The 22,088-nt window shown below is 41.1% G+C and overlaps 1 protein-coding gene and 1 pseudogene across 1 annotated transcript in view; one reads left to right on the forward strand and one right to left on the reverse strand.

Moving 5' to 3' along the window:
• The first annotated feature begins 12,105 nt into the window (after window positions 1–12,105).
• The window catches only part of YAF2 (YY1 associated factor 2), a 47,516-nt gene continuing 37,533 nt past the window's right edge, over window positions 12,106–22,088 (forward strand). Inside the window, exons 1-2 of the mRNA XM_074942195.1 lie at window positions 12,106–12,260; window positions 12,510–12,635. Coding sequence (XP_074798296.1) covers window positions 12,235–12,260; window positions 12,510–12,635 — 152 coding nt within the window. The 5' untranslated portion in view covers window positions 12,106–12,234. The remainder of the gene's footprint in view (window positions 12,261–12,509; window positions 12,636–22,088) is intronic.
• Window positions 20,514–22,088, reverse strand: part of LOC141980708 (E3 SUMO-protein ligase ZBED1-like) — a 100,426-nt pseudogene continuing 98,851 nt past the window's right edge.

Consider the following 22,088-nt stretch of genomic DNA (forward strand, 5'->3'; position numbering starts at 1 on the left):
TAGTCTTAGAGAGAAAACTTCTATTCTGTTTGAGGAGCATTAGCCTTTTTCCTTCGTGTTGATGAAAGCTGGCAATTTACTGCCAATTACAGGCTGTTTAGTTTACAGAACCATATATTCAGATCTGGAATTAGCCGTGCATATGAAGGTAATCTGATGATTGAAGACTGCTATTTGTCCATGGCTTGTCCCAGTCCAGTCAAATAAAAATTCCCATTGATTGATCCCTTACCAGCATGGTAAATTGTACTTCAAATTATGTCTTGTTACTCTTTGAAGCTTTTTCATCTTTTGATTGCTACAGCGTCTAAAATTAACACTGGAAGAATGATAGTTACTGTATACAAAGGATTCTATAGCTTCAAAGATTATAGATTAAGTAGACTTGCTTTTGAAGATTAGTCTATCAATAATCCGAGTAGTAATGAAAATAATACCTTACAACCCTGTACTGGGCTTTCAGGACTAGTCTTTCAGTTGTTTTCATCATATCTGCAAAACAGGCTTCAAACCGCAAGAATTCCAAATGCTGTTTGAATCATTTATTATGGATGCAATTTTAGATATGGCCTCTCTGCTTGGATTTCTGGAATTGCATATTTACCCTGCCTTGTAAGAAAATGATACGATATCTCTTTTTATACACTTCTGCATTCAAATCTGTCAGAATAATATTTTATCTTGGCAAATGTTCAGCCAGTACATAAACTTAAACAACAGAAAGTATTATGATTTTGAACCCCTTCAATCAAATCTCATCTTTGAAACCCTAGTGTGTATCTGACCATGAATTTATGACTTTCCCATAACACCATTTGAAATTAAGGGATTGTTAGCTTTCAGACACAGGCATACCATCAAATTATCAACTGTGTTCTATCTTAAAAATACTACTGAATAAATCCCAGTTTGGCAGACCAGAGAGATGATGATTCATGCTTTAATTCTGTTTGGTGCTGTTGCAAAGCTGTTCTGGCTAGTATCCCAGGCAAATTCTTAAGACTTAAATCAAGACAGAAAATAGCTGTTAGAATATGCACCCATTTTAAACTTCTAAACTCTATATCCTCTGTTATATTTGAGCTCCTGAGGTTAGCAAATGAATACAAAGTCAATCAATCATTTTCTGCCACTGAAAGCTGCATTTTTAATAGATCCACTACATAATTTGTGATCTTCTACTCCCAGTCTCATAGGGCCAGATTCTCAGATGGTTTTAATCTGTGCAAGACAACTGACTTTAGTGGCGGTATGCTGGTTTCACACCAGTTGAGACTGTTGCTCATTTACTGTACATTGATGTCACAGGTGTGGCTAAAGGGCTGCTGCCTATTGATCTGAGATATAGCTTTTGTCAACAAATAAATCCATTTACATGATGTTTTTTCTTTAAATGTATTACACTAGAGAAATAATCACTGCATTTATTTGGAATCTTTTTACTAGGGTATTATAATAATAGCAGCATATATTTAAAAAGTGAGGAACTGTGCACCCCAAACTGGAGCCCATATAGGGTATCATTAAACAACTACAACCCATACTAGATGTGGAACAGATCCTGAAAGATATCTTTCCTGAACCCCCTCTTTTGGGCTTCAAACAACCCCCAACCTCTCCAAGCTCATCATCAGAAACAAGGTCCACTCAGACCAGGACCCACCAACTCAAAGCAGCACCACACCCTGCCAGAACGACAGATGAAAACTTGCAGACATATATCTGCTGTTACAATATCAGTACCTCCACAACTCACCTTTCAAGATTCATGAGTCCTACACTTGCCTATCACAATATATATGATGTACCTCATCTGGTGCATTAAATGCCCCAATAACAACTATGTGGGTGAAATGAGACAATCACTACTCTCTCTAACGAACTCACACAAAAAAATGAGAAAAGACAAAAACACGCTATCACATGTGTGTGAATGCTTTTCACAAAATGGTCACTCCATATATGGCCAAAAGGAAACCTGCACAACACTTTTTCAAAAGATGAGTCTGGAAGCTTAAATTCATAACTTGATTAAACACTAAAAAGCATGGACTGAATAAAGACATTGAATCTATATCTCATTACTACAACCTATAACCCACTAATCCTCCTTCATCCTATGATTGCAGAGGTGTCAACTGCCCACTTCACCTTGAATGCTCTCTTACAACATGTTATGCTAAACAATCTGTTCCACCTTTTATTTAGCTGTGACACTCTAACACAGTGGTGGGCAACCTGTGGCACGCAGGCGTGGCTCATGAGGGTAATCTGCCTGCGGCAGTTTGTTTACATTGACTGTACACAGGCACGGCTACCTGCAGCTCCCATTGGCCATGGTTAACCGTTCCTGGCCAATGGGAGCTGCGGGAAGCAGCGGCCAGCACATCACTGTGGCCCACGACACTTCTCGTAGCTCGCAGAGGCCGGGAACGGCAAACCGTGGCCACTGGGATCTGCGGGCGGGCGGCCGTGCCTGTGGATGGTCAATGTAAACAAACTATCTCACAGCCGCCAGTGAATTGCCCTGACGGACCACGTGTCGTCGTGGGCCGCAGGTTGCTCACCACTGCTCTAATACCTTTCCATAGACTACAACGTGTACAGTGCTCACTGTATCTTTATTTTTTATGACAAATATTTGCAATGTAAAAAACAAAATAATTAGTATTTTTCAATTCACCTCATACAAGTACTGTAATACAATCTCTTTATTGTGAAAGTTAAACTTACAACTGTAGAATTATGTACAAAAAATAACTGCATTCAAAAATAAAACAATGTAAAACTTTGGAGTCTACAAGCCCACTCAGTCCTACTTCTTGTTCAGCCAATCACTTGAAAACTTTGTTTACATTAGCAGGAGATAATGCTGCCCGCTTCTTGTTTCCAGTGTGACCTGAAAGTGAGACCAGGCATTCACATGGCACTGTTGTAGCCGGCGTTGCAAGATATTTTTGTGCCAGATGCATTAACGATTCATATGTCCCTTCCGGCTCCAACCACCATTCCGAAGGACATACGTCCATGCTGTTGATGGGTTCTGCTCGATAACAATCCAAAGCAGTGCGGAGCGATGCATGTTCATTTTCATTATCTGAGACAGATGCCACCAGCAGAAGGTTGATTTCCTTTTTTCGTAGTTCAGATTCTGTAGTTTCTGCATCCGAGTGTTGCTCTTTTGAGACTTCTAAAAGCATGGTCCACACCTCATCCTGATCAGATTTTGGAAGGCACTTCAGATTCTTAAACCTTGGTTCAAGTCCTGTAGATATCTTTAGAAATCTCACATTGGTACCTTCTTTGCATTTTGTCAAATCTGCAGCGAAAGTGTTCTTAATTGAATAACCTGCTGGGTCATCATCCGAGACTGCTATAACATGAAATATATGGTAGAATGCGGTAAAACAGAGCAGGAGACATATTATTGTCCCCCAAGGAGTTCAGTCACAAATGTAATTAACACATTTAATTTTTTAACAAGTGTCATCAGCATGGAAACATGTCATCTAGAATGGTGGCCAAGCATGAAGGGGCATGCAAATGTTTAGTGTATCTGGCACGTAAATACATTGCAACGCTGGCTACAAAAGTGCAATGCGAATGCCTGTTTTCATTTTCAGGTGACATTGTAAATAAGAAGTGGGCAGCATTATCTCCTGTAAATGTAAACAAACTTGTTTGTCTTAGTGATTGGCTGAACAAGTAGGACTGAATGGACTTGTAGGCTTTAAAGTTTTACATTGTTTTGTTTTTGAGTGCAGTTAAGTAAAAAAAAAATCTACATTTGTAAGTTGCACTTTCACAATAAAGAGATTGCACTACAGTACTTGTATAAGGTGAACTGAAAAATACTATTTCTTTTATCATTTTTCCAGTGCAAATATTTGTAATAAAAATAATATAAAGTGAGCACTGTACATGTTGTATTGTGTTGTAATTGAAATCAATATATTTGAAAATGTAGAAAAAAATCCAAAAATATTTAATAAATTTCAATTGATATTTTATTAACAGTGCTATTAAAACTATGATTAAGCACAATTAATTTTTTTAATCATGATTCATTTTTTGAGTTAATTGCGTGTGTTAATTGCGATTGACAGCCCTACTTTTAATATTCTAAACCATTCTCTTCTGCGCCAATCCAGTCAAAGAGGAGTACCACACTCTTAAAAGATGCCTTCAAGATGAGTGGATCCTTGGAAACGTGATAAATGTGTTAGGAATTGAGAATTTATTATCATAAGTAAATGTAATAAGAAATCTTGGTAATTTGCATTATTCCTGGATACAACCGCTGAGCCTCAGCTCTAGTCTATGATGATTGCTAGCAAGACTGTATTGTGTGTGTGGTACACACAATTGGTTGTGTCTACATTTGAGTGGTGAACTGTTGATTGTATATTAATGTGGTTCTGGGTGAATTAATAAATTGTTGGTTGGTTAAGAATAAGCAGGAGTTCTGACTTGAAAAATACTATTCAAGTTAAAAGTTGACCTGAAAAGAAACCAGAGTTAAAAATAGTAAGCTAAAACCTCTTTGGCTCAATAAAACGGGGTTATCCTACCGGATTCTATTATGTATTGACAAACCTAGGTTGTCAGATTTCAGCACCCTGACAAATTCATAAATTGACCTCCTTTCATGCTTATATCCCCCTCCCCTACAGCATTAGAGCATTCTGATGGTTGTTCTAATTTACACCAATCTGTAGAAGCTGCAAAAGGTTAAAACTCTAATTCAAGATCGGTGTTGTGTAGGTGTGTCTTCATCACTCCTCCTTTTCAGTAACCACATCCCCTTCTCCTGCTCACCAGCAACAAGAAAGAGGTGTTACGTATGAGCCCCTGTCAGCTGTATGCCATTGCAGGGTTAAACTTGCATCCTCCAGGGGCCTTTTGCGCAGGTTTTGTAGCCAAAAAAACACGAGCAAGATAGTGCAAAGCCGTTACACCATACTGAAGGAGCCAGCTCGCAGTGTTCAACTTGAGAGTTCCAAGAGTGAAAATCTGTAGAGGTCAGTATTATTATTTACTATTTTCTGGACACTTCTTGCAATGTGAAAATGGTCTTAAAAATGCAATTCTACTGGGTCATCTAGACTTTACTAACTGCTTCTCTTTGAACCATCATCTAACAGAGTGACTCAAACCTGATCTAATATGACTGACAGGCCCCTTGAGAGGTTTCTCCTTCTCACAGCTCCAGACCACCTGTCAATGCCATGGGCTCACTGTATACAGTGTACTGTACCTACAGGCAGAGCCTGAGGGTGCACTCCACATTAATTAAAAATCCCCCTTGCTCTCTTTCTTTCATTGTGAAAAAAAAACATAATAAACAGGTTCTATAAAACAGTCAATTGAAATATTACACTTATCAACAATAAAAGTATAATCAGTGGGAAAGGATGTAAGGAAGAAAAAAGGTGAGTTTATCAGATTTTTATAGAACAAACAGCAGTAGTGGTGAGGCATCCAGTAAAGCAGAATCGTCCTCTCATTTATTAAAGAGCTTCCAATTGTCTATCTTGACCATCATCATAGATCTCTCCATTGTGTGTGTTATTCATTGGCTATATTAGTGTGTGGTTGTTTTTGCTTGATATTATATTTTATTTTGATTTAATTTAAAAAAGGAAAAGGGAAAGCATAACAATACCATGGTTATTGACACCTGCTATGTGGGGGATCGGGAAACTTTCAAAGTACCGACTCAGATCGGGTGACTGGGGCCAAGAAATAAAGAGTGATCTACTAACATCATTCCTGGGTGCCTCACCTTAATTAAACTTTTCCTTCTCTCCCCTCTGGGATGATATGGGGACAGGAGCTCTGTAAAGAAATTCTCATGGAGACTTCCTCCTCCAGAGCTCCCTCCCATGGGTTTTATACTGGGAGGGGAAGATCTGATCCTATATACCAGGGGTGGCCAAACTGAGCCTGAGAAGGAGCCAGAATTTATCAATGTACATTGCCAAAGAGCCACAGTAATACGGCAGCAGCCCCCCATCAGCTCTCCCCCTCTCCCGCCCAGGCTCCCAGCGCCTCCCACCCACTGGTGCCTTCCCCTCCCTCCCGATCAGCTGTTTCATGGCGTGCAGGAGGCTTTTGGAGGACGGGGGAGGAGCGAGGGCACGGTAGGCTCAGGGGAGGGGCAGGAAGGGGTGGAGTGGGGGCAGGGCCTGTGGCAGAGCCAGGCGTTGAGCAGTGAGCACCCCCCAGCACATTGGAAAGTTGGCGCCTGTAGCTCCAGCCCCGGAGTCGGTGCCTATACAAAGAGCCGTATATTAACTTCTGAAGAGCTGCATGTGGCTTCGGAGCCACAGGTTGGCCACCCGTGCTATATACAATAAATAATTGGTGTGAGATCTTGTGGTACTGTACACATTGGTGCTTGTTTCTTGTAGTCCTCAGAGTGTACTCTTCTAAAGAAGTTATCACTTCCATAAGTCTTTCCTGTAAAAAGGTTGCTTAATTAGTTAATTAATTACATTACATTAATTAAAAAGAACAGTGCAGTTCAAAGATCCTTCTTCCCTCCTGATACATAAGTCCTCCATACTCCCCTGTTTTTCTTGACATTTCCAAGATAATACACACAGGCCAAATTCTGATCTCATGTACACTGGTGTAAATCTGTAGTAATTTCAATTAAGTCCATTTACACTGACCAAAGAATTTGGTCTACTGCCTATTAAGCCCTGTGCAGGGGCTCAGGGCTGCGGTGAATTTGCAAAGGAAACATGTTGAAGGCGCAACTTGACCAAGAGCGGACCTATAATAAAGAGGCCTATATCTGCGAATTCCAACTGAGGGCCCAAGTGTCGCTTTTGTTACCTACCTCCAAATCCAAGTTGTTGGCCATTGGCAAGGTCCCTTTGAAGTAGTGATTTGGGACAGAACTGTAGATTATGAAGTTCACCAACCGGGAAAGAGAGAGAATACTCAGATATATCACACTAACCTGCTGAAAGTGTGGAAAGAGCAAGAGAGAGTCCTCATCACTCTGTTCCCTCCTGACCCTGAGCTTGGCTCCCAGGCTATAACAGTTCCCAATCCAGATACAGTGCTGATCAGAGAAGGGTTATGACTTAAATGGGAGCAGCAGATACACAAGTTTCCTTTCTGTGTTTTTGGCAAACCCAGGTCAGACTCACTTGGTGTTGCACAATATAGAAACTGAACCCAGACAAAAAGTGTGGGAAACCGTGCAACCGCTACCCAGGAAAATGTGGGAGACAGTGCAGCAAGAACAGCAGAACTTGTTGACGCTAGTGGTCATCGAAAACTCACACAAGTGGTGAAGTCTGATCCTACTTGTGCCCAAGCCAGATGGTTCAACACTTTCAAAAAGTGAATGCAGTTTCCAAGTTGGATACCTATCCCATGCCTCAGATCTGGAGAAGTTGGGGTACCCGGTATATATTTCCACCCTTGATTTGACCAAGTGATACTGGCAGATCCCCCACCCCTGAATCCCAGGAGAAGGCTGCCCCTTCTATATACCGCTGGGCTTATTCCAGTTTAAAACCATGCCCTTTGGTCTGCATGGGGCTGCTGCTACATTCCAGCGGTTATTTGAAAAAGTGTTATGACTACCCAGACAGTATGCAGTCACTTATATTGATGATATTGTCATTTGTAGTGAAACCTGGGACGACCACATGAAACACCTCACACCAGTCCTACAGGTGTTCCAGGAAGCTGGACTGAAAGTGAACCCCGCTAAATGTCGATTGACCAACAAGTGAACTACCTGGGATATACTGTGGGTGGGGAATAGTTACGCCTTTTGGTGGGAAAGATTAAGGCCTTGTCAGAATGCACTATCCCCTCTACAAAGAAACAGGTGTGCCGCTTCCTGGGGCTAGCACAATATTATAGGTGGTTCATCCCCGACTTTGCCATGATCACCAACTCTTTAACATAACTGGTGAAAGATGCCACACCAAGGAAGACCCACTGGACTGAAGCCTTTGGCAAAACCTTCCAGATATTAAAAGAATGACTGATCCAGGAACCCATTTTGTTTCACCCTGACATCTTGAAGCCTTTTATTTTGTAAATGAACATAAGAATGGCCATACTGGGTCAGACCAGTGGTCCATCTAGCCCAGTATCCTGTCTTCCGACAGTGGCCAATGCCAGATGCTTCTGAGGGAATGAACAGAACAGGCAGTCATCGAGTGATCCATCCCCTATCGTCCACTCCCAGCTTCTGGCAAATGGACGCTAGGGATACTCAGCATGGGGTTGCCTCCCTGACCATCTTGGCTAATAGCCATTGATGGACCTATCCTTCATAAACGTATCTAGTTCTTTTTTGAGCCCTGTTATAGTTTTGGCATTCATAACATCCCCAGGCAATGAGTTCCACAGGTTTACTGTGCACTATGTGAAGACTTCCTTTTGTTTGTTTTAAATCTGCTGCCTATTAATTTCATTGGGTGACCCCTGGTTCTTGTGCTATGTAAAGGAGTAAATAACACTTCCTTATTCACTTTCTCCACAACAAAGTCATCTCTTTTCCGAGATGAAAAGTCCCAGTCTTTTTAATCTCTCCTTGTATGGAAGCTGTCCCATACTCTTTTGTTGCCCTTCTCTGTACCTTTTCCAATTCTAATATATCTTTTTTGAGATGGGTGACCAGAATTGCACAGAGTATTCCATGGATTTATACAGAGGCATTATGATATTTTCTGTTTTATTATCTGTCCCTTTCCTATTGGTTCCAAACATTCTGGGTTTCTTTTTGGTGACTGCTGCTGCAAACTGAGCAGATATTTTCAGAAAACTATCCACGATAACTCCAAGATCTCTTTCTTGAGAGGTAACAGTTAATTTACATCCCATCATTTTGTACGTACAGTTGGGATTGTTTTCCAGTGTGCATTACTTTGCATTTACAAACATTGAATTTCATCTGTCATTTTATGGCCCAGTCACCCAGTTTTGCGAGATCCCTTTGTAACTCTTCGCAGTCTGCTTTGTACTTAACTATGTCAAATAATTTTGTATCATCTGCAAATTTTGCCACCTCACTGTTTACTCCTTTTTCCAAATCATTTATGAATACGTTGAATAGCACTGGTCCCAGTACAGAACTCTGGGGGACACCACTATTTACCTCTTTCCACTGTGAAAACTGATAATTTATTCCTACCCTTTGTTTTCTGTCTTTTAACCAGTTACGGATCCATGAGAAGACCTTCCCTCTTATCCCATGATTGCTTACTTGTCAAAGGCTTTCTGAAGGTCTAAGTACACTATATCCCCTGGATTACCTTTGTCTACATGTTTGCTGACCCCCTCAAAGAATTTGACTAGATTGGTGAGGCACGATTTCCCTTTACAAAAGCCATGCTGACTCTTCCCCAACAAATTGTTTTTATCAATAAGTCTGATAATTCTGTTCTTTACTATAGTTTCAACCAATTTGTCTGGTACTGAAGTTAGGCTTACTGGCCTGTAATTGCCAGGTTCACCTCTGGAGCCTTTTTTAAAAAATGGTGTCACATTAGCTATCCTCCAGTCATCTGGTACAGAAGCTGATTTAAATGATAGTTACATACCACACTTAATGGATGCATCTGATGTCAGCCTTGGGGCTGTACTGTCACAGGAAGTGGTAGTAGTGGAACCTCTTGTCTTCAACATCAGCAGGAAGTTGTTCCCCCAGGAAGTTGCTTTCTTGGAGACTGAGAAGGAGGGCCTAATGGTAAAATGGTCTATAGATGCCCTACGCTATTACCTATGGGGCCACCCATTCCAGCTGGTGACTGTCCCCTATGATGGCTACAGTTCCTGAAGGACCATAACGCCAGAGTGATGTGGTAGTATTTGTCTCTGCAACCATACCACTAAACAGTACTTCATCAAGCTGGCACAGAGTATAAAAAATGCAGACTTCTTTTCACAAGACTGGTGGAGGCAGGAAGACTCAATACAAGTTCACGCAGTGACTATGGAGCTGAGGGAGGAGGGTGTGGGATGGGGTTTACAGACTCCCCACTAAACCAGAGCAAGGCATAAGGCAGTACTTACTGGGTTAGGAAGACCCCCACCCCGTAGCAGCTGCAGGGCATGCTCCAGGTGGAGGGACAGTTAAAAGGGCACTGGTAGCCCAGAGGAAGGGGGAAAAGGAGTTATAGGCTGCACCAGGAAGTGAGATTTAAAGCCTGGAGCTGTGGAAGAGTGACTACAGCATTGATAAGGCCAGTCTGCAAGCAGTGATTCATATTCCTCTCTTCTTGGAGTTGGAAACCCATAAGAGGCCCCAAAGAATGGGATATTGTTCCCCTGGCAGACTAAGCTGATACTACTATGACTGTGACCATGCCCCAGATGAAAGAGCCATGGTCCAGTAGCAATTGACCCAGGGAAAAGTGTAACTTGGGGTGGACCAACGAGTGGTCTAGACCCTGCAATACCACTTTAGAGCCCTTGATTTGGACCCGGTGGAGTGGGGGGCCTGGGTCCCTCTGTATTGCTCCTACTCCCCTTTGCTGTGCCAGAACCCCAGGGGGAGTAGAAAGGACAGAAGGGTCTGAGGCCCATTGAATATGATTTGGCAGTGCCTCCTCCAGAATGAACAAGACTAATGAGAACTGTGGAGCTGCTGCCTGACCACTAGGCCAGCTGGGTATCAGATTGACCGGCTACAGGGATTTTTGGTGTTAAGGATGTCATTTGAAAAAAATCCTGTGAGTGGACAAAGTGCCCCCAGGTGGCTGCATTTTGCAGGGAAGAAGGGAATAAAGTTCACCTAGGAATCCAGAGATATTCCCTCGCAGTACATTTCTGTAATGTCCTATTACTGTCCCAAACTCAGGACTTACCTGAAGCTTGCTCACTCTGAGCAAGTTTCTCCTTCCTGCCTCCTAGGTTGAGCAATGCTGCTGAGTGCTACTACATGGAGCATGAATCCATCTTTCAAAAGTCACTCTGTCCTGTGTCACAGACCAACAATATTTTAGATGTGGTTACATCAAAGGTAGGCGTATGTCATTGGTGGTTTCCTGTGCCTCTATAAGTGTACCAAGGTATGCAAAAAATAGTATTTCTTCTCTCTGCAATGTTATTCAAATGGGATGAAATTCACTTAACCGTTTAAAATAGGACAATCTTTTAGTATAATACAGCTCACTATTAGTAGATTCTTCTCAATTTTCTGCCTACATTTTCCTTCTCTTTATTACACCCCACCCATGAAGAGCATGCCCAAGGCCTTGAACTGGCAGTGAAAGTGGACCGAGAGCCAGTGCTGATGTGGTCTAACCCGTGGAGAAAGTGGGTTGTCTCATTCTGTACTACCTGCAACCTTAGCATTGTTCATATTTATATTCAGGGAATTATAGTTATCCAGTCTGGAGCTGATAAATGAGGCCATGTCTCTGGCTCACAGGAAGCGGTGTTGTTTGAAGAGATGAAAGGGAGAGGTTTTCTGGATCAGTCCTGGCTTTATGAGGACTGGGTGTGCATTGTGTGTAATTTGCATATCATCCTAGGTGAGATGACATTGATTTACATGTAATAGGAAAATGGTTCTGTCATGTATTTCAGCCCATGCAGGCTGCATCTGTAATACATCAAAACAAGCAGGGCCTATACGAAATACATGTGTCATCGCTGGAGAGGGGCTCTGTCTCTCAGCCCGCCTGGCAGCTTGCTTGCCATGTGCTGTTAGGCAAGCTGTTACAGGCGCAGGAGACAACACAATGGCCCGGGGGACCCCAACACCGTCACTCCCTGCGGGGCGGGGACCCCCAACCCGCTGGCCCAGCACCCGCACGAGTTCCCATCTCCCTACCGCCTGCCTCCCGGGCGCTGGCCGTGAAAGGGCGACCCCGACAGCCAGCGCCGTGTGGGGTGAGGGACCCGGGCTGCCCTAGTCGCCTCAGCTCCCCGGCCGCTTCCCCTGGCTGCCGCCCGCTCACCGCAGCCGCGTCCCCGCGCCCCTCCGGCCGGCCGGCGCCGCCAGCAGATGCGAACCTGCCGCCTCGCGCGGCCTGGGGCGCGGAGGGCTGCGGGCGGCCGCTGGTTGGCGGCGGGGGGACACGTGAGGGAGGAGGGGGCGGCGGGCGGCAGTGGGAGCCGGAGTTTCCCCGACAGCTGGAGGTTGCGGCGGCGGCTCCTCCTCCCCGCTCGAGCCAGGGCCTCCCCCCCCCCGCGCTCCTCCTTATTTACAAACACACAAAGGGCCGGGCCGGGGTCGCGTCTGCAGCCGGCATGGGAGACAAGAAGAGCCCGACCAGGTAAGGGCGGCGCGGGGGCCTGGCGCCGGCAGCGCCCGCGCCCTGGATTAGCGGCGCCTCCTGGCCGGGCCCGACCCTGCGCCGGGAGCAGCAGCAGCGGAGGCAGCGGCGGCGAGCCGGCACCGCCGTGCAGCGGCCATGGCGGCCGCGGGAGCCGGGCTGCAGCGGGGGCGGTCGGGCCGGGCTGAGAGCCGGGCCTGACCCACCGCCCTGCCTGTTTTGTCCCTCCCCTCGTTGTGTGTGTTGCAGGCCGAAGCGGCAGCCGAAACCCTCCTCGGACGAGGGCTACTGGGACTGCAGCGTGTGCACCTTCCGGAACAGCGCCGAGGCCTTCAAGTGCATGATGTGCGATGTGAGGAAGGGCACCTCCACCCGGTGAGTGTCCGGCCACCCCGGCCCGGCCGCCGGCGAGCAGCTCGCAGCAGCCCCGGCGTGCCGGAGCCGCCTGCTGCGGTAGGAACTAGGTCAGATTGATTGGGGACCCTATCGCCCGTGGGCTGCAGGGACAGGGACCAGAAATGCAGCAGCGTTTGATCCTAGACTCGTTTAACGCTTTGGCTCTGCCAGCTAAGAGGCATTTTCCTTTATAAAATTAACAGAATACCTGTCCAGACGCTAGCTGATTCAGCTCTGAAATCATCTGGAAGGGACGAGGAGGGGAGCTCCCTTCATTGCAAGGAGCTCCCTGGGCTTGACTAACATCTTGTGCTTTGATTAATGTGTAGTATCCAAGCAGGTTTCCTTTTGTATGTTGTACTAAAATAGCGTATGCAATGTTACATTTTTTTAATATAATGCCTATGGGGTTTATTCACCTAATTACGAGAATAATTCTGTGCAGCATAAAGTGAGGTAGTTTTTATACATTAAAACTTGAAAATAATTATCTGTACAAAGTACAATGTGTTAAACTTTCTTGTTCTTCTTCTTTTTTTTTTTTTTTCATTGAAAGAAAGACAGGTCTGGGTCACCTTTATGCTGTTTTACCTAAAGTATTTACCTGTATTACCAGTATTTTTTCTTTATGCCGTAGCCTAATTCTATTTCCTCAAAAAACCTAAACAAAAATCCCTACATTTTTGTTTGTTTTATCTTTAGCATTAAAGAACTGTCCCGTTTATTTTCAGCCCCACCTTAGAGATTCCATCTCTACAGAGGCAATTCCCTGCTACTACTTTTAAAAAAGAAATGTAAATTGGCTGAGTTTTGTTATACAGCAAAGTCAGTCTGAAAATCAGTGACTTCCCAGAACAACCTTTTCCTTTAGAACTCTTTCAGAAAGCATGCTGGGAATTATTTGAATCCAACATGTCTGTATAGTTCTAATATTATAGGTTAGAACAGAGAGAGTCAATTATTTTTCGTCAAGGTCCACTTTTCTTAGGGTACAGGCAAGGTCCAGACTCCAGAGGAAATAATAATAATAAACCCCCCCAATAATGATAGTAAGTAAATGAAAAGATTCTGGTGTCTGTTCAAAAGCGTCTGGCGGTCCAGATTTGGCCCACAGTCTGCCTATTGATTACTCCTGGTTTAGAACATGCATTAGAGGATGGATAATTCTATAAAACCAACAAGAGTGCAGTTGTACAGTCCTTTGCACATTAGCATAAGAAAATACTTATTTAATGAGCTTTTATTATTATTACTATTATACCTTATCAGTTAATCCTGTTAGCAAAAGAAGTTTAAGTGGCCACAGAAGTCGCAGTCTCATCAGGAGTTATAAGAACTTCATTCAGACATAAACAATAACAATATTGAATATGACTTTTGCAATGAGTTTATGGTAAGTCAATGTTAGAATACAAAACTGTGTAGAATTGAGTAAAATAACTAGAGGAATAGAGATGTCTGGGGTTTTTTTTGCTTTTGGGGGGGGGGTTGGACAACCTTGTTGTAAATTTGTAAAAAACCATAATGAATTTTAAAGTAGTTTTTCAAAGCTAACTTTAAATTAAAATGAGACTGGTTTTCTGCTTCAGTCACTGTCAGTTTGTAGAGAATTTAATCAACTATACATCTTTAATAGAATTAAAGAATTAGAATTAGAATGGTGGGTGAGGTAATATCTCTTACTGGACCAACTTCTTTTGGTGAAAGAGACAAGCTTCCCAAACCTGAACAAGAGCTCAGGGTAAGCGCGACAGCCTCTCTTTTTCACCAACAGAAGTTGGTCCGGTCCTATAAATACTACCTCACCCATGATGTGTCTCTACTATCATGGGACCAACATGGGTACAACAGCACTGTCTTAATAGTCAGACAGCATCCCTAAAAAGTTACAATGCCGGAAGAGTGAAAGCAAAATTTCCCAAACCAGTTTAATACAAGTGAAGATGACAGCTTCTTGTAAACTTCATTAAGGACTCAAAGCCAATTAAAATAGTATTTTATTACACTAAAAAAATCATTTGGGAGAAAAGTATTAGAATCTACAGGTGGCATTGGCTAGAGAGGCAGCTATGGGAAACCAATGCTATCATTGCTTTATTCTACAGTATTTTAAAAAGAAACAAAAACCTAATTTTTGTTTTTCCTTGTTCAGTGAAGTTCTGATATGCAGGGTTTCAGTAGATCCATGGATTTTTGTTTCTCCACTTAAAACCTAAACCAAATGTGTAACCGACTAGATGTATGGATTTCTTGCCATAAGACTTAGTCACATTTTCAAAAGCAGCCTTCTAAGTTGTGTTTACAGTACCATGTGTGCAAAGTCCTGAATTTATACATGCCAGTCACATATACAGATTGTTGATTCACATGTTTAATTACATTTGTGTGCACAAATTAAGCCCTAATCCTGCATTTGGATTTGTGCTGGTGGACCCCTGTGCCCATGAAGAACTTCATTGGACTCATTAGGGTCCATTCATAGATCCAGTTGTAGGCTAGAGTGAGGACCTTTTGAAAGTGTGTTCCAGTAGTTCATACAAAAAAAAGTTTGTATGAAGACTAGTCACTCCTAAAATAACACTTTTTTGTTAGAGAGATAGTGGATGAATTCTGTAGTCTTTTGCTTCAGAGTATAATATTTTTATAAGTAAAATTGATAGCCTCATTATAGTTCTGAATAGGCATTAGTTCACATCTCAAAAACACTATCAATTTTTTTACTGTGTGGTATGACTGCCTTTTAGGCCATTGTAGACCATTGTTGAGGTGCCTTGGTGATTCAGAACAGAGAAATTTCCTACTTGGTACCTGACCTTTTTAGATTTTTGCATTTTGTGAATGCTAAATTTCACTAAATTAACTCAGAATTGCAGGGAAAAAATGCAGACTACTACAGACCGCGAATGTTGTGGGGTTTTTTTTTTTTTTTTTGAAAGCCACTGGAGAACAGGTGAAAATGAGATTTGAATTTTCATAGTTTCAATATTAATATAATAATAAATATTTTCAGCCTTTTCATGTTTTCACTGTAGAATAATGGAGTTTTTTTACATTTCCACAAAGTTTGACTTTTTTATTTTAATAGGCATTGATTATGATTTTACAAAAAGATAAGTAAAAACAATATAAATGTGGGGGTTTTTTGCATTATATTTTCCTATATTTTTGAACTATAATAAACATGAATAATTACAGCAGATTGTATCATGGAGTGAAATTAACTTTGTGGCAGTATCATCTTACATGGTTAAACTGGGCAGTACTTGGATGGGAGACCTCCCAGAGAAATTCTGGATGTTGCAGGAAGTGATGTGATTCATTAGGTAGCACTCTTTTCCTTTTGTTAACACTAAACCAGTGCCCTAGCATGGTGCCAGGCTTCAATATACTGCTATTTGGATAAGACATAAAACAAAGGTCTTGACTGTAAGTTAAAAATTCCATTACTTTGGATAGTAAGGCCGGATTCCATTTTGGGTAACTTCACTCCATGACCTAAATTCTTCCTGTAGATACAGTATTTTTATTTACTTTCTAACCTATGTTGTTTGTAGTTGCTGGGTGCGAAGTTATTGTGTTCCACTGCATAGGGAATTGCATTTCAATGCAGAATGAAGTGATTTCTCTATGTCCTTAGTAAAACATTTTGGGAACTTTCTGGATGAAAGATGCTGTATACATGTGTATAAGACAATATTCATCATGCCTTATGCAGCCGAATCTCTCACTGAAATTCAACAGAGCCCTAAGATATTGCTTTAGAGAAGGAACTGGTAGTGACCTCTATATTTAGGTTGCCTAATACTTTCCATTACAAAAGATTCTTCTGATCTCTTTTGAGAAACTTTGAAACCTCTGTTGCTTGTACCAAGCCTTTGAAATTTAGCTGGGGGAGAGCCCTACAGTTAGATTAAGTGCCTTTTTTATTTGTCCCATGAAATTCTGCTCACATTTTGCTGAGCTATAAAGAGCTGAAAATCATTACTTTCTGTCACTTGCCATTGCTCAGGAAAATTGTGGCACCATGCCAAAATAACAGAACATGAAAATATTCTAAAATACCAGGCCCACATCACTCCCCAAGCACCGGTGGACACTGCAGTGGGATCCCTGGGAGTAGATGCCTGTTCCCCCTCCCTCCTGTACCTACCTAATGGTACTACGTGGGGCAGATGTCCTCCCAACTCTGGATGGGGGTAGGAGAGAGGGAAAAAACTGAGCTGGCTTACCAGGACCACCCCCTGTGAACCCAGCACATGGTCCCTGTGGCTCATCTTCCTCCACACACACGCACTGTAATAAGTCTTCTGCTGACAGCTAAAGTAGTTAGGCCTGTAGTTCAAGTGATGGACGTCTATGCTGCAATGCTAAATATTCAGGATTCAAACCCTGCTGAAGATGTTTGATGAAGGGCTTGTTAGAGTTGTACCTAATAGAATTTTTGTTTTCCTTTTGAAAATAACCCCCCTAAGACATTGTATCAACCAACCAAAGTATGTTAAAATAATGTTTGGGTTGCAAAGTTAAGTGCTCAAAAGTTAAAAAATGTGAGATTAGTTCTGCTTTTAATTGATCACATGCTACACCCCCCACTGCTGCCCACCCTCCCTTTCGATCCCTGTTTCATTCATTGCACAGGATAAACACACAAGGGGGCAGAATTAAGGTTGCATGGGCAACTATAAATCTGGCTTTTCCTAACTTTCAGGTGCTTAACTCTGTAAAGTAAACAACATTCTTTTATCAGAGTTTTTAAAATGTAATTAAAGAGGCTTTTCATTTAATAGGTGGCTTTCTTTAGATTTAACAGAATTAAGTGGTATATCAAACTAACTAAATAGGTAGAAATCTAAACCACACTTTTATTAATGTAATTTCAAATAGTATTCCTTAAGAGTATAAGAACAGCAGAATTGCTATATAACAGTGTTTTTTCAAGTTATGGTCTGTGGGCCCCTGGGGGTCCGCAGACTATGTCTAAGCTTTTCAAAGGGGTCTGCACCTCCATACGAAATTTTTTTAGGGGTCCGCAGATGAAAAAAGGTTGAAAACCACTGATATATAAAGTTAAATAGTTATGGTTTCTTGAAAAATATTTCTGAAGTTACGCTTTAGGGCTTATTACTCCCAAATTGATCTTTAAATTAACTTGTATTCCTTGCTTTGAATTTAGTAAAAATTTCATCTGGCTTCTAAACTGCAAATTGGTGCAAAGCTATACAAACTCAAAGAAGAATTGATTTGGGTTTTTGTGTGGATTTTGACATTTTATAAAATGTAGCACTCTTTAATAAACATGTTGGTCCACCGGCTTTGCTCTACAGTAGGACCTCAGAGTTATCAACTGACTAGTCAACCGCTCACCTCAGTTGGAACAGGAAGTACGCAATCAGGCAACAGAGACCAAAAAAAAAAAGCAAATACTGTACAGTACTGTGTTAAACATAAACTACTAAAAAATAAAAGGAAAGTTTAAAAAAAAAAAAAAACTTGACAAGACAAGGAAACTGTTTCTGTGCGTGTTTCATTTAAATTAAGATGGTTAAAAGCAGCATTTTTCTTCTGCAGTAAAGTGTCAAAGCTGTATTAAGTCAATGTTAAGTTGTAAACTTTTGAAAGAACAACCATAACGTTTTGTTTAGAGTTACGAACATTTCAGAGTTATGAACAACCACTATTGCTGAGGTGTTCATAGCTGAGGTTCTACTGTACAATGATAATGCAAAAGAGATGTAGACTGGTATTTTGAGGATCACCCCAGTTTCAGGGCAGCTTCTAGAGGCATAGAGCTGCAGCCCCATCACATTCCACTGCTGAAATGGGGATATGATGGGGGAAAAAAGGGGAGCATGGCTGGAGTATCCTTATGCTCTGCTGATCTCAGTTATAGGATTGCCCCTTCCACCCAGCATGATTTTGAGGAAAGCAAAAGACATTACTGAGTTATGCTAGCAGACTGACAATGGTGCACAACTCGGTTAGGAAATGAGGTGCTCCAAGGCCACCTTTGAACCCCCACCCCTCCAGACATTTGTTGTGCATTTCTTGGCTGTAGCAGAGGATCTATGATTCTAAGATCTGGGTCATTACATTTCTGCATGTATTTTAAAAAGACTGGGCTGTTTCTGGTAAACTAGTAAATGTGAGATACAGATTTCCATTTGGATCTCTCATGTGGCTTTATATGCACTGAGAAATTATAAATCAAATGCTTTTTTTTTTTTTTAGTTGGTTATCAGGGTCATTTTTCTTCATAAAACATGTGAAATATGTTTGGTCATGTGCCATCTGGGTATTTACAGTTACAAATTAGTTACATTTAACCAAATCTGGTATGTTTATTTCCTTTGAAATGCAGTACCTCTCAGTGCTGATGGCCAGCACATATCTAGCATATCTGAGTTTTAACATGTCTGCGTTACAGCAGCTTTTTAAGAACTCTTCTTGTGTCTTCCAGTATTGATTTGTATGCCTTTGGGGGGGCTGGAGGGGAGAGGAGAATTGGCTGCTATGCTGATTTTACAAAATATGTGACTGAATCAAGCTTGGTGTATTGACGAGCCAAAAGGGCTTGCATTTGCATGCACGTATGGCAGTTTTTGAAAAAAAAAAATTTGCAAGTGTTGAGACTGAAGACAAATTTATAAACGTATTACAAAGACATTGTAATGTATATGACTGCTTATGTCATTGGTCTTCAATATGAAATTATTATGAGGAAGAGCTGAGTATATCATAAGTAAATAGCTTCCTCTCATTCTATACGTAACCGTTAGGAGTCAGAAATACGGACCTGGACTCTTTTACGGTTTACATGACCTTTGTTAAATCTGCATCACGGTGCTGATTTTTTTTTTTTTAATTTTTTATCAAAAATGTAATTGAACTTTGAGTTTCAGAAAGCTTTATTTTTGCACAAGTAGTCAAATGAAATGGAGTTCTTGTATCATGATGGGGTGCCATCTTTATTTTGAACACTGTTAGGAACAGTTTGTATGGGAAGAAAAGAGGTCCTAATTAGCTGTTCAACAGAAGAACAGACTTGAACTAGTGGGTTTGAAAAATATTTATAGCCTGTTTTTCAGAATTAGCTCTGTGAGTGTTAAACGTATTTGATATCTTGAACCTAACTGATAGATAGATTTCAACCCATGTTCTTTTGCAAAACATTGTTTTTCAAAAATGATGAACTTGATATTTTGACTGTTTTATGTAACCATCTCCTGATTTCTCCTGTATGTGTGTGTGTGTAAAAAACAAACACACATTTCATTTGAATTTAAATTCAAAAGTTGTTCCAGTACTACATGAGCTATGTCATACAAATATGTCTGGTTGATGCAAACTAGGTTAGAGATTTCATCTGAGGTCAAGTCACAGAAGATGTTGGTTTTATTGACAACTAGCTTTGTGTTGAGGAGCGTGAAGTGAAGCGTAGGTAACTTTTAGGGCTGTCGATTGGTCACAATTAACTCATGCGATTAACAAAAAAAAAATTAATCGTGATTAAAAAATGAATGATTAATTGCACTGTTAAACAATAGAATACCAATTGAAATTTATTACTTATTTTTGGATGTTTTTCTAAATTTTCAAATATATTGATTTCTATTACAACACAGAATACGAAGTGTATCATGCACACTTTATATTATTTATTAATGTTCGCACTGTAAAATGATAAAATAAATAGTATCTTTCAATTCACCTCATACAAGTACTGTAGTGCACTCTTTATTGTGAAAGTGTAACTTACAAATGTAGATTTTTTTGTTACATTACTGCACTCAGAAACAAAATAACTGCACTCAAAAACAAAACAATGTAAAAGTTTAGAGCCTATAGGTCCACTCAGTCCTACTTCTTGTTCAGCCAATTGCTAAGACAAACACATTCGTTTAAGTTTACGAGAGATACTGCTGCCTGCTTCTTATTTACAATGTCACCTGAAAGTGAGAATAACCGTTTGCATGGCACTTTTGTAGCCAGCATTGCAAGGTATTTACGTGCCATATATGCCACCATTCCAGCAGACATGCTTCCATACTGATAACTCTCGTTAAAAAAATAATACGTTAATTACATTTTTGATTGAACTGCTTGGGGGAGAATTGTATGTCTCCTGCTCTGTTTTACCTGCATTCTGCCATATATTTCATGTTATAGCAGTCTTGGAGGATGACCCAGCACATGTTCATTCTGAGAACACTTTCACAGCAGATTTGACAAAACGCAAAGAAGGTATCAATGTGAGATTCTAAAAATAGCTACAGCACTCAACCCAAGGTTTAAGAATTCTGAAGTTCCTTCCAAAATCTGATCAGGACGGGGAGTGGAGCATGCTTTCAGAAGTCTTAAAAGAACAACACTCAGATGAGGAAGCTACTGAACTTGAACCACCAAAAAAAAAAGAAAATCGGCCCACTGGCGGCATCTGACTCAGATGATGAAAATGAACATATGTCAGTCCGCTCTGCTTTGGATTATTATCGAGCAAACCCCATCATCAGTATGGACACTGTCCTCTGGACTGATGGTTGAAGCATGAAGGGACATATGAATCTTTAGCGCATCTGGCATATAAATATCTTGTGATGCAGGCTACAAGAGTGCCATGCAAACTCCTGTTCTCAGTTTCAGGTGGCATTGTAAACAAGAAGCGGGCAACTTTATCTCCTGCAAATTGTAACCAAACTTATTTGTCTGAGCGATTGGCTCAGGTATGACTGAGTGGACTTGTACGCACTAAACTTTTACATTGTTTTGTTTTTGAGTGCAGTTATGTAACAAAAAAAAATTTACATTTTGTAGGCTCCTAAGTTTTATACTGTTATTTTTGAATGCAGTGGTTTTTGTACATAACTCTACATTTGTAAGTTCAACTTTCATGATAAAGAGATTGCACTACAGTACTTAGATGAATTGAAAAATACTATTTATTTTGTTTTTTACTGTGAAAATATTTGTAATATAAAGTGAGCACTGTACAGTTTGTATTCTGTGTTGTAATTGAAATCAATTTATTTGAAAATGTAGAAAAACATCCAAAAATATTTAAATAAATGGTATCCTATTGTTTGTTTGCGCGATTAATCGCGATTAATTTTTTTAATCTCTTGACAACCCTCGTAACTTTCTCTGACACCTTGAATTTCTGTGAGAACATGAACTATGATGATAAAGAAATAGGAATCCGATTACTTCACACTCTGTCAAGGGAAAGGCCTTTTCTCCCCCTCCCTATTATCACTGGAACTGATGAAGTCAGAGCTATTGGAAAACCTCTATTTATTGCTGTTCTTGGCCTTCTAGATCCAAATACTTCAAGTGTTTGTTCAACCCTCCTTTTACACAGTTGGTAGATGTGTTTCCCAAAGGGCCCATCTGATGCAAATGTATGCTGGATAACATAGGCATAGTTGAAGGGGTTTG

The sequence above is a fragment of the Natator depressus genome, chromosome 1 (assembly GCF_965152275.1).
Source record: "Natator depressus isolate rNatDep1 chromosome 1, rNatDep2.hap1, whole genome shotgun sequence".
In the NCBI taxonomy this organism is placed as follows: Eukaryota; Metazoa; Chordata; order Testudines; family Cheloniidae; genus Natator; species Natator depressus.